General features: G+C 41.1%; 1 protein-coding gene across 4 annotated transcripts; it reads left to right on the forward strand.

Annotated features, from left to right (window-relative positions):
• The first annotated feature begins 1,441 nt into the window (after positions 1-1,441).
• LOC147338477 (uncharacterized) lies at positions 1,442-11,932 on the forward strand. 4 transcript variants are annotated; one of them, XR_015128999.1, is made up of 5 exons: positions 1,475-1,887; positions 3,023-3,233; positions 9,898-10,021; positions 10,565-10,624; positions 10,702-11,932. XR_015128999.1 is itself a non-coding variant. In XM_086291089.1 (3 exons), the coding sequence occupies exons 1-3, from the start codon at positions 1,511-1,513 to the stop codon at positions 4,792-4,794; spliced, it is 606 nt and encodes a 201-aa protein (XP_086147215.1). In that variant the 5' UTR covers positions 1,475-1,510; the 3' UTR covers positions 4,795-6,069. The 4 variants fall into 4 exon arrangements, 3 of the variants coding, with proteins under 3 accessions (XP_086147102.1, XP_086147215.1, XP_086147289.1); XM_086291089.1 differs by lacking the exons at positions 9,898-10,021; positions 10,565-10,624; positions 10,702-11,932 and adding an exon at positions 4,777-6,069; XM_086291163.1 differs by lacking the exons at positions 9,898-10,021; positions 10,565-10,624; positions 10,702-11,932 and adding an exon at positions 4,777-6,069 and having other exon boundaries at positions 3,023-3,168.
• Positions 11,933-12,572: the final 640 nt, after the last annotated feature.

The following is a 12,572-nucleotide window of genomic DNA, read 5'->3' on the forward strand; positions in this document are numbered from 1 at the left end:
GTTTCATGGCACAGTGCGGACTTGAACCTTGGACCGTTTAATTAGGGTGACCATATTTTGATTTCCAAAAAAGAGGACACTTGGCCCAGTCATGAAGAACTTTAATAATACTGTTTTCTTAAAGAAAACTTTAACATATTTACACGGTACCGTCTCTGTGCAGTTAATGAATGGTGAAATAAAAAATGTTATAAAGATTTTTACAAATCACCAAGTGCAGAAAAAAGAGGACGGTTGGTCACCCTAGTTTAATACATTTTGCAAACGTTTAACCCTTCAGCATCCCTCAAACTTTACATCCATTGTTTAACCTCTGGACCCAAACGGGTCCCCATCCAACAGGTGATATAGCATTATCATATATGAATTCATTTTTCATTTTTTTCCACATCAGATCTTTTAAAGTTTTTATGGCTTTAGTGTCATAAGGACCCCTGTTTTTTTGGGGGGGAGACCCATAATATGCAATATTTTCCAAAAATTAATTGCAAAGTAAAATATTTGGCATGAAGTTATTACAGCCTTGAATAGGTCAATAATTGATAACAAAATTGATTTGGATGCATTATTATTTTTGGAGCAATAAGAGTTTTTAAAATTTACATCCACTGTTTACCCTCGGGACCCAAACGGGTCCCCATCCAACAGGTGATATAGCATTATCATATATGAATTCATTTTTCATTTTTTTCCACATCACATCTTTTAAACAACTTCAGACCTAACCATAGGTATAAAGTTTTTCATTATTTTTTAAATATTTTTTAGGTTTCTGTGGCTTTATTGTCATAAAGACCCCTGTTTTTTTGGGGGTTTTTTTTTTTGGGGGGGGGGAGGGGGGGGGGGGGAGACCCATAATATCCAATATTTTCCAAACATTAATTGCAAAATAGATTATTTGGCATGAGGTTATTACAGCCTTGAATAGGTCAATAGGTCAAAAAAAAGGGAACAACAAAAAGAAACACATTAAAGTCAAAGATCTGTTGTCACTGCATTTTGCCAAAAGTCAACATGAAACTATCAACATGTGAAGAATAAATAAAGTCACTGCTAATAAAAAGCTACAGAAAGTCAGATTTAGCTGTATTCAGTCTTGTGTAAAGCCGCAGTGTTCAGCTCCACAGAATTAACAAAAAAAAAACAAAAAAAACTGTGTAAACACATGTAAACACTGAGATGTACTGTTGAGGATCAGAACAGCAGCAGTTGCAGAAAACCTGACAATATTCACGTTTCAGGCGATAAAACCTTTTTCTGTAAAACATAAACATCTGTCTCTACCTTTAAAAAAACAAACCAACAATGAAACGTGTGAAATGTTTAAAAAGAGCTCACGGCGGAGTTTATTAGAGGTACGAGGCTGTCTGCTCGCGGTCACAAACACAGCGCACAGCCAGCAGAGGGGCGGGGCCGCACGTGGACTGTTTGTCGTGAGGAAATGTTGAGGAGATCCCCATGGCAACCGGGCAGCCGTAGGAGCTCCGCTACCGTATTTAAAGCAGCTTCAATGGAGCGGCGCCAGTCTCAGCCGTCCGAAGTCAAGATGGCCAATCACGCCAAGCTCTCTCTGACTGTTTCTGCCACTTTGCATTTCTCTCTGCTGATCCTCTACGAGCTCCGCGCCGAGATGGTGGACGCCTGCGAGCACCAGAACCTGACCACCAGCGAACAGGCTGCCCAGCAAATGCACGAGCTCCGCCCGGCCGCCTCCAGGTGTCTCAGCGCCGAGAAGGTGGAGGCCCGCGAGCGAAAGTTTGACGTCAACCTGAAGAAGCTCGACCTTCAGCGCGACGCCCGCGAGCACCAGGAGCTCACCACCTGCGAACAGGCTGCCCAGCAAATGCACGAACTCAACGGCCGCGCGCTGTCTCCGTGGCGTTACTAGTAAGTATGGAACCCGCAGAGGGACAAAAATGCTCATTCTCTCACTCATTACTGTTTGAATGAAAGTTTGAATGTTGGGTATTGTCGCAAATTTCTATCATCGATTCGACTGAATTTTGACTGACAGTCAGAAATATTCTAATTCTATATTTTTTTTTCAATCTCTGTATAAAAACAAGGCTGACCCTTCATCAGAGCTGTGAGCATCACAACAGATGCGTTTGTGTCAAAGTAACTGAGGCTAAAACAGAAACACATAAAGGAGATTTTCCTGGTCTGGCTTTTTCTAACAGATAACCTTAAAAATATTCTGCAGCCAATCAAAAATGGAAGAAAACCACGAATCAGCTTCTGAACTTGATGCTGCTGAAGTTACAGAGGTTTGATTAGAGACTCAGCTAAGAGTTTTGGCATCATTTTAAAAAGTTTACATTTCTGCACTGAACAGGCTTTCTTGTCAGAGGCTGACAGCACTGAACACACAGGTAGACTGGTGCGTAATAAGCAGCAAATAATGCAGAAAACAGAGATTTGAGATGGGAAACTGTTCTTGAAGGACACTTAGAGAGACAGAGCTGTGCAGGAAGTGAGATCGTATCGTGGTGGAAGCAAAACAGTCAAAGTAAGAGAGAAACAGTGACGATGTTTTACAAATGTGAAGTGTAGCTTGGAACTTTTTTTGCTGCTGGTTCAGTGAATTTTGGTCAGAGACTGACAAAAATAGATTCAGGATTTAATGAATCGATAACGCATTATTCTGGCTAAAATCGATTTGAATTGGAACATATTTAATAATTCTTTATTTATTTACCAACATGGTATACATCATGCTTTGGTTCAGCAGCAGGTATGGTGGATGTTACAAGTAACGCGTTACTGCCCATCTCTGGTGGTGGCTGATCCAAAGTTTGGACGTGCAGAGAGCAGGCTGGATTATTGCGGAGTAGAAATGGATGGACGGCTGCTGAGCTGGTTCAGGAAGTTCAACCTGGAACCAGCGAGCAGATGAAAGCTACCAGCTTTAATATTAAACGAGCTTTGATTTGAGAAGCCGCGTATTGTCCTGACTGAATCTGCTGTGTGTTCACTGTCTCCTGCACGTGTTGAGGTCTTTTCTGTCTGTCTGTGTCTCCAGCATAGACCGAAACGACAGCAGGTATCCACGTGACATCATCTTTGCCGAGTGCCTTTGTAAGGGATGCATCATCGACGGGCGCGAGGTGAACGACTACAACTCTGTGGAGGTTCGGGCTCCGATGGTGGTCCTGATGAAGACCAAGTGTAAGGACGCAGACACATATCGAGTCCAGAAGACGCGTATCGAAGTCCCGGTGGGCTGCACTTGTGTAAGGCCCAAAATTACTAAGTGATCTGAGAAACTAAGCTTTACTCACACTGAAGGCCATTTATAGCTGTGCAGCACCTTCACTTACACTATAAGAATATTTATCACAGCTTTCTGCCTGCATGTGAAAATGTTTTCTGTAAGTAGTAGTAGAAGATTTTCTGTCCTGAAGCTGCCAGTCCACACCACAATATCTCAGCAACTATCCAGGCCCGTTTTGGTCTGGATAGTTGAGAGAAACTAACCGTGATCGGTCATTCTGGAGTCTTAATCATAAACAGCACCAACACTAAAGCGCAGACAGACTCAGAGGCTTCACGTCCTCAAAGAGCCTCAGACCTTTGCTGTGTGACAGAAAACTATTAAAGCTGCTGCGCTGCTTTGTGCAAATACATATCAAGCTTATTTAATATAGCACTTTATCTCCAACTACCTGTAACTTTCCTTCGTCATTCAGACGTTACTTGCAAGTGAAAACTGGTGGTGATTTCTTTTTGTTTAACCTCCTAGGACCTGGCGTCCACATATGTGGACATCGCATTTTGGGTCGTCTTGACCAAAATACTCAATTTTGCTCTACAAGGGCCTGATATCCACTAACAAGGACATTATACTGCCACTGTTCTATCGAAATTTAAAATGAATGTCCTCATATGTGGATCTAATTTTTCTCAGAGACAAAAATCAGGTAAAAAAAACAAAACAGGTAATTCTTTGTTTTTACATCCATCAGGTCCCAATCAGCCCAAATAGCAAAGAGAAATTAAAAATGCATACCATGACAGAGTTTGGGTCTTAGGAGGGTAAAACTGAGTTGTGATGAAGACGGATCCATCATCCGTCCGAGCGTCAGTCTGCTCTGTAGAGTTTAATGAGTGACTTAAATCAGGCAGGACTGCAGTCAGTCAGGTTTTTTGATTATTTCTTGGAATAACTCGTCTGAAAGCAGCTTGTTTCCACCTTTCAGTAAACGTCCAACCAACAGACCAGAAACTCCAAAGAAAGTGAGATTTCTTCCCATGTTTTTTTAAAATTAAAAAGTCTCTTTTTCCTCACATGGTTAAAACTGTGAGACCTGCAGGTTTAACCTCTGAAGCACAGAGACTTCACCAAAGACACGAGGATGTGCTTTCACACTTTAGTATTTATTTTGTTGTATTTTATTGTATTTTTTGAGTAGTTTGCACATGCAGATTAATGTGAAATGCCACTAAAGCAGAGTGCCGCTGTAGCTTCACTTTATGCCAGAGCGGCTGGAAGCGTGAACAGAAGATGAATAGTTCAACATTTGGGCAAATTTGAGGCCAGGAGACGTTAGCTTAGCTGAGCACGAAGCCTCGAGTTTTAATGCAACGATGAGTCCAAGGAAAGATTTTAGTATGTTTCATTTACCAAAGAAGAAGCAGAGAGACAGTCAGCTGATCGACTGTTTCACGGTCAGTAACAGCATCATGTAAATGCACTGAGTTTACTAAGGAAGAGTCCATAATTACTGTCGGGACTTCAAATAAATATGTTTTTAATGTGACTAATGTTGTTGTCAGATGGATGCAGAGCAGTAAAAAGCTGGTGAGGTCTCTGACCTGCAGCAGAGTAAAAGTCAGGATGCTCGAGCTCGGAACAAGTGGCTGAAAATCCTCTAAAGCTGACTTGGTTTGGATCCTGGCAGAAACGCTGTGAGCCTTTACAGAGACGCACCTTTTTCTGCTCAGCTTAGCAAACAGCTTCATGGCTCCACATTTAGCAGAGCGATGTGAGAGCGGTCCGACGCCCTCAAGCTGTGAAGGAATCAAATGTTAAACTATGCAAAACAGGACAGTATTGGGCACATGCACAATATGAAGAAGCTGCACATGAATTAGCTTTAAAGAGACTAAAAAGTAATGAAGAGAGGAGAATGAATGTGAAGAAATGTTTTAGTTTCACTATATTTCTTTGAGATATTGTTCATGTTTTTATTTATTTGTATTTTCATGTGAGGTAATGATGCAGATTTGATCCCTTTGAAGAGATTTTTAAAGCTGTTTTTGTCAAACTGTCAGTTTCTGCTGGATAAAGGTGTAAAGCAGGGGTGTCAGACTCAGTTTGCATTGTGGCCACATACAGCCCACCCTGTGTTAAAAGGCCCGGACCAGTGAAAGTGGCCTTTCTGTCAGCGTAAAGAAGCTTAAGTACATATTTAATCCCTGACATGTGTTCATATGAGACCAAGAAGGGCAGTCTGCACAGTACAGCTCAGTTTTTCTACGTGATAAATAAAAGCAGCTGCAGGAAAGAAAGAAACCTGCCAGCCTGACTCTTTGGGCTTAAATGTTCAGAGAGCTCATTCCTCACACTGTACTTATAAAACACCAAGTTTTTGTTAATTCACAGAAAACTTTTACTGTAGTCTCATTATTGAAAAAAGAAATTTTCTGCCCTCAAACTGATTTTCTGTTATTTTATTTCTGTGTTATAGTATGAATGTGGATGGTGGACGTCTTTATCAGTAAGAAAAGCTGCAAACTTACGGAAATACAGTTAAAAGGGCAAAATGTATGCCTTCCTTCACTTGTTCCACCGGCCGAATTAGTCTTTGCTGGGCCCCGAGCCTCCTGTTTGACACCCCTGATATAAAGACACCTGTGAACTTTAAAATGTGACTGTATGACTTAATGTGGTCTAGATGTACCGTCAGAGCTTTGTTTTTATTTCTGTAGAGAGTTCAGTGATAATGTGAAAGAGTTTTGTGCTGATGTGAAGTCATGTCTCCCTTCAGTCTGACAGATTCATTTAATTTTAAATTGTGAAAGCCTCCCTGACTCCTGTGCGGCTGCTCGTCTCACCTCAAAACAGTTCAACATATCCTTAAAAGAAAACTTCATTTTACTATTTAACTATCAATAAATGAGTTTCTTTCTATGATTTGTCCAGTCGTGTCTTTTCTGTAACTAACCACAAGCATCTACATACAGCAGTTTCTTTTCTCTGTCATGTGGGGGCGCTGTGGTAACAGCATGACCAGCTTTGGACTCTTTAGCTTGAGACACCAGAAGATCTAGCTTCTTAGCCTGTTTAGAAATCCAACACAGAGCGTCACTGAGCTGCCAACGTGACAACGTGTGGCAGCTCAGTGACGCTCTCTTGCTGGAGAACTTACCATCATCGGTCAACTAAACATGCTGCTGCACACCTGACACTCGGGGCCAGATAAAAACTGTCAATCAGACGGTGACTAACATTCCCACACCTGATATTACAAGATTCATATCAAGCTCTTTCCTGTTACCATGGTAATCACATACAGTCAAAGATCCCTAGCTGGTATAAAACTTCCAACTAGCAGAGCTACCATCAGTGGCGACCCGTGAAAGTAGCCTTATTACCATGGCGATTACATGGCATTGCATTGTTATTAGCTGTGTCCAAATTCATAGGCTGCATCCTCCTGAGGACCCGGCCTTCGGTCTACGTGGGCGGGTCCTTTGAAGACTGAAAAAGCTGGACAGATTTGCGTCACCGCTTGTCGTGTCCAAATTCATGGGCTGCATCCTCCTGAGGACCCGGCCTTCGCGGTCTACGTGGGCCAGGTCCTCAGAAGGTCGGGTAGGCCGGAAGTAAACGGCCGTGAAATTGGACGGTCCAGCCTTCAGATCTGCGTCACCGCTGTCTCGGTGGAGTTTAATAAACTCGGCCGTCTGCTCCTTGCTATCTAAAATATAACAGGACACTGGCGTAAATTCTCGACTGTCTCATACTTCTGTTTAATCAGTTTTCTGTTTGACGTTTAGTCAGCTGTGTAAAAACCAAGGAGGAACCCACCCGGGGGATTAATAAAGTTTTATTTTATCTAATCTAATAACTTTAATCTCAGCCAAACCGATTTACTCACGAACAAACAAAACACTGAAAAAAGCCCAACAATAACATTTTTAGGTTGTCTAAGTGACTTATATATTACGTTTAATCCGAGCAGCGAAAGTCCGCGGTGATCTGAAAATGATGTGCCGGGAGTTGTGCCGTTCTCGGCCGCATCAGTAACCCTCGAGCTCCCGGCTAGCTGTCGAGCTGGTGGGTAGCAGACGTCTCCGAAAACGTCGAAGCACTTTTGCAAATATGGGATATCTTGATAAACCGAGCAGATATTTGATGTTTACACAACTACTTTCTCGCCTGAAAATATGTTAAAAGTTTATTTTGTGACCCAGAAAGATTAGTAAGAGTAATTTTAAAACTTAGTAGCGGCCGCCATTGTTGGAAACTGGAGTTTGGCTGGGCCGCGCTATGAATTCTGGGATATGGTAGGCCATGAAGGACACACCCAACCCATCCTTCAAATTCGGGGAAAAGGAGGACTCATTTGTCGGCTGCATTCGGAGGAGTCTACGAATTTGGACAGCCTTCGGCGCGTCGCTGTGACGTAATCGGTCTACAAATGCGGCCTCAGGAGGATGCAGCCCATGAATTTGGACACGACCGCTGTCTCTGTAGAGTTTAAGAAACTCGGCTGTCTGCTGCTTGCTTCTTCAATATAACAGGACACTGGAGTAAACTCTCGACCGTCTCACTTCTGTTTAATCAGTTTTCTGTTTGACGTTTATTCAGCTGTGTGAAAACTAGAACTTTAATCTCAGCCAAACCGATTTACTCAGGAACAAATCAAACACTGAAAAAATAACATTTTTAAGCTATCTGAGTGACTTATATATCATGTTTAACTCCGGTGGGTTGAAAACGATGTGCCCAGAGTTCGCCGTTATCGCCGCGGTCAGCTATCGAGCTGGTGGGTAACAGACGTCTCCAAAAATGTCGGAGCACTTTTAGAAATATGTGATGTCTTGATAAATCGAGCAGATATTTGAAGTTTACACAGCTACATTCTCTACGTCAGCGGTCCCCAACCCCCGGGCCTCGGATCGGTACCGGTCCGTGAGTCGTTTGGTACCGGGCCGCGAGAGTTGAGGCTCAGGTGTGAAATGTCTGGTTTTCAGGGGTTTTATCGGTTTTCAGCGTTATTTTGTTATCGTTTTTATCGTTTACTCTGTTTTCCTGGGTCTTTTCACGTGTGTTATGTATAAATCTTCTTTTTTTCGGTACCGGTACTAGTTTTATTTTGTTGTATTTATCCGCGACACATTAAAGGCCGGTCCGTGAAAATATTGTCGGGCATAAACCGGTCCGTGGCGCAAAAGAGGTTGGAGACCGCTGCTCTACGTACAGCAGTTTCTTTTCTCTCTCCAGAAAGAGTAATTAGAGTAATATTAAAATTAAGTAGCTGCTGCCATTGTTGGAAACTGGAATCGGCTGGGCAGCGCTATGAATTATGGGATAGGTTGGGCCACGAAGGATACACCCGACACATCCTTCAAATCTGGGAAAAGGAGGACGCACTTGTTGGCTGCATTTGGAAGAGTCTTCGAATTTGGACAGCCTTCGTCGCGTCTCTGTGACGTAATCGGTCTAAAAATCAGGTCTCTGAATCTCCACACCCCACTGAGTCTTTATTTTCACATTATTATCCAACTATTGCTGTTTTATTACTGAGCTACTGAACTAGTTTAGATGAAAGGCACCTGGTAAAATACAGGCAGATGGCCCCGCCCCTCCCTGAGCCTGGTTCTGTTGGAGGTTTCTTCCTGTTAAAAGCGAGTTTTTCCTTCCCACTGTCGCCAAAGTGCTTGATCACAGGGGGTCATATGGTTGTTGGGTTTTTCTCTGTATGTATTATTGTAGAGTCTAGCTTACAGTATAAAGCGCTCAGATCTGAGGCGACTGTTGTTGTGTATAAATAAAACTGAATTGAATTGAATTAAAATATTTTAGAATTTGCAGAAGGAAGTCACAAAAAGTCACTTTAAAAATAACAGGGTGACATATTTGAGTCAGTTAACAGTTCTTCCTGTTTTCATCTCAGCAGCTGCAGCGCAGGACTCGCCCCTCGCTTTAAACTTTAAACAAACTGAAGGTGAAACTTTTTTTCTACACCCGTCACTAAACAAAGATCACAGACGTCACTTGTACTGAAATCCAGTCCCCTTTGCAGGTCAAACACAGTTCAACGTGAAATATGTAGCAGGAGAGGCAAACAAGTCGTATCTGTTGAGAGGCGCTGGGCAAAGAGGGGAAACGGGACTCTGTGTTTTTTGTGGAGGTCCTGCATGTCTGCACATGTATTCCACACAGGGGTCAAAGGGTTAAGGATATAAAACAGGATGTAGGCGAACGAAAGCTGAATCTTGGTATGAAACAAAATAATGCACAGAATCCATCTGTAAAGGCAGACACTGCAAACTAGTTTAGGCTGGGAATGTTTTGGAGCCTGTGAAAACAGAGCAAAGGCGTTCACTGCCCTTCAGCTGTGCCTGCAGCACAGGGACCATATATCAGTTTGTCACCTCATGGTTTGCAGTTTTTATTTAAAAAATAAAAAACAGATTTCCCATGCATGAAAGGAACTGCAGATATCCAAAAGTCTGTTCAGCTCATTTCTATATCTGTACTTTCATAGTTTCATGGTTCAGCCTCTCAGTTCGAGCTCCGCCCCTGTAACTTTCCAGCAGGCATCTTCATCAGAGGCTCCGTGCTGCAAACAGACAAATTTCAGGCCAAACCGAACCCACTTTTTAATTCACGCTTGTCCACATCTGCTCCGCTCTGAGGACAAACTTTCTGTTACTGTGTTTTAGAAGAGGAAACGACAGCAGTCGTGTGGATCTACCAGCCTCACGCTGAGATGAGATCAGCCTTTGTCTTCTCTGAACTTCCTCGCTCACTTTACTCATCAGGACCTCAGAAAGGATAAATGTACAGGTAGGAAGGCAATTTCTATACATTTTTTTGTTTCCAACCAAAGACTTGCATTTATTTGTAGTACAATTATTAATATGAATTGACCTTTAAGTATTTGTAGGTAAACACAATTACAATCATATAAACTGAAGCTAATTACTGGGGAACTCTGCCCTGAGTCGTGGGTGGTACGATAAAATATGGCCAGTTTCTCTCTGAAACACCTTCCAAAAGAAATGAATGGTGGCTTCAGACTTTTTCACTTACTCGACTAAGAGTACTGGGGTAGTATTTCTTACAGCAGGTTGTAAGTGCCTTTATTTCAGTAAATCTGCATCCTTTACTTCCTCTTTCTCTTCTCTGAATCGCAAACCGCGTCGAATGTTCTGAATTAGTTTCATGCTGCTGTCATCAGACTACTTGTCACTGCCTGAGTTTGTAGTGGACAAGTTTAAGGCTTCAGTTGAGCGTGCTCACAAAAAGCTGTCTGCGTGGGATAAGATATGCTTTGCATGTTTGTGTTCAACAACAGAGCGATAACTTCTCTCTGTCCTGCCTTCACAGCTCCTCGTTGTTAGCCACATGACGTTGGACCCTGCACTGTTATTTCGCCCTTTTCCAAAGGTATTAAAACACTCAAAGACACAATAATCGGAAGTTCCAATAATTTTGTCACTTTGTTCATAATCTGGTCTTTGCAGAGATCTGCTTCTTGGAAAGAAAAGCCACTGGACTTCTTTAAGTTTCATCTGAGAAGCTTCTGCAGCTGTAAAACCAAACGGTGGAGAGTCCCTGGTATTTAAACTCTACTGTTCTCCATAAGAACGTCAGACAGTCGGTGTCATAAGCTCCGCCCTCCGTCTAAAGAGGGTCGTTCACTCCGTCTTCTCTGTCCAAAATGTGAATATTGGCATCCTTGAAAGAGTGACCTTTGACTTTAGATGCAGCACACACATATTAGTCATGATGATGTCATAATATATCAGGCATGATGAAAGTTTTCTGGATGTTAATTGGTCATTTTACACGATGGGGGTTACAGGTTATGATGATGATGATGATGAGACGGCCTTTATTTATCCGTTTGTTCAATTCCACAAGCTGAAAACAAAGGGTGACATCACAGTGGCTACATCCAGGTTCAGCAGAAGGTAAAGAAGGATTATTTTTAATAGTGACTCATGCAAAGCTGCTCTAGACTGAAACAATAAAAATATGAAATGATCTAAATGGGTCGATCTCAAGTTCACTTAAGGAAGCACAGGATCATTTCAGGCAGTGTTTTTAGTTTTACTTCAGTCGAGTAAAATATATTTGAAGACCTAGTTTCAGTTTACTGTGATTGTGAGAGCTCACTGCTGTATTTCACGTCCGACTGCGACCTGCAGTGAAACGCTGCAGAACAGATTTTGGAGAGAGTTTCTCATTTAGAAAACAAAAAGTCAAGGACAGAACGCTGGATAGAAGACAGCTGCAGATCACAATGTTCTACAGATAAGAAAAGCAGTGATGGCTCGGTGAGTCTGGATCCTGCTCAGCTGCAGCTCCTGAACGTGCTCGTCGTCAGATTTCTAAATCTTTCATTGTTGTAGTTTTGGTTTAAACTGGAAACTGAATTTCTGCTTTGCGCCATAATCAGAAATCTTTTACACTTTTTGATGTTTTAAATTCTTTTGATAGCTGACTCTGACTTTTGATGTTTTCTTTTTTGTCGTATCCTATTATTTCATATTTTTTGTCTCATTATTTCTCCTTCTTAACTTTGATTATTATATTGAATGACTGGTGCCCTTGTCTGAGTTAGACTGTGTTATCGTCTGATTATTATGAGGCTTTTGCTTATGGATGGTGTATTGTACTTTTAATCTGCACTGAAGATTTAATTACATGTATGCTCACATTTTTCATTTGCAATAAAATGACTGAAAAGGCTGGCTGTTTTACCTCGTTCACATTCATTCATGTAGCAAAATATAAAATCCACACATTTAAAATCTGTTTTTATGCAAATGTTTATTATGTTGAAGTTTTATCCACTGCTGGAGGAGACTTATTGTGAAAATCATCCACCACACTTCTAGCAATTTTCATTTCAGAATCATCAGAATCAGAATACTTTATTGATCCCTGGGGGAAATTATTTTTTGTTACAGTGCTCCATTTTAAACCAACATTAAGAAGACGAAGAATCTACTTCTTTTAGAGTTTTATTCAAGGAAAGTAAAATTTCAGAATATTTCTAGACTATAATGAGAAAAATAAGTATTTATTGGTTTATAATTTTTTTTAAAAAGGAAGTGTTAGTGATACATGTGAAAATTCCAGTTACGTATATTAAAATTAATTATTTAAAATATTTGCAAAACATAAAACTAGTAAAGCCAATATTCTTTTAAAATACAGAAATATATATAATATAGAAATGATTAATTATTTATATACTGTGTTACTAATAAATTATAAACTACTAAAATTTACTAAACGTAATATTTCTAATTTTTTAAGACCCGTGAACAGTAGAAATATTTTACTCTCTGCAGTCACGTGTTTTTTTTATTTATATTAATTTATC

Source organism: Aulonocara sp. 'chitande type north' Nkhata Bay, linkage group LG1 (assembly GCF_057382095.1).
Source record: "Aulonocara sp. 'chitande type north' Nkhata Bay isolate Kocher_YH1m ecotype deep benthic linkage group LG1, A_spYH_male_GT1.1, whole genome shotgun sequence".
NCBI lineage: Eukaryota > Metazoa > Chordata > Actinopteri > Cichliformes > Cichlidae > Aulonocara > Aulonocara sp. 'chitande type north' Nkhata Bay.

Coding starts and splice junctions, on each gene's coding strand:
- LOC147338477 (XM_086290976.1), top strand. CDS start 1,442: ATGTTGAGGAGATCCCCATGGCAACCGGGCAGCCGTAGGAGCTCCGCT. Junction 1,888..3,022: donor CTGTCTCCGTGGCGTTACTA/GTAAGTATGGAA, acceptor CTGTGTCTCCAG/CATAGACCGAAACGACAGCA.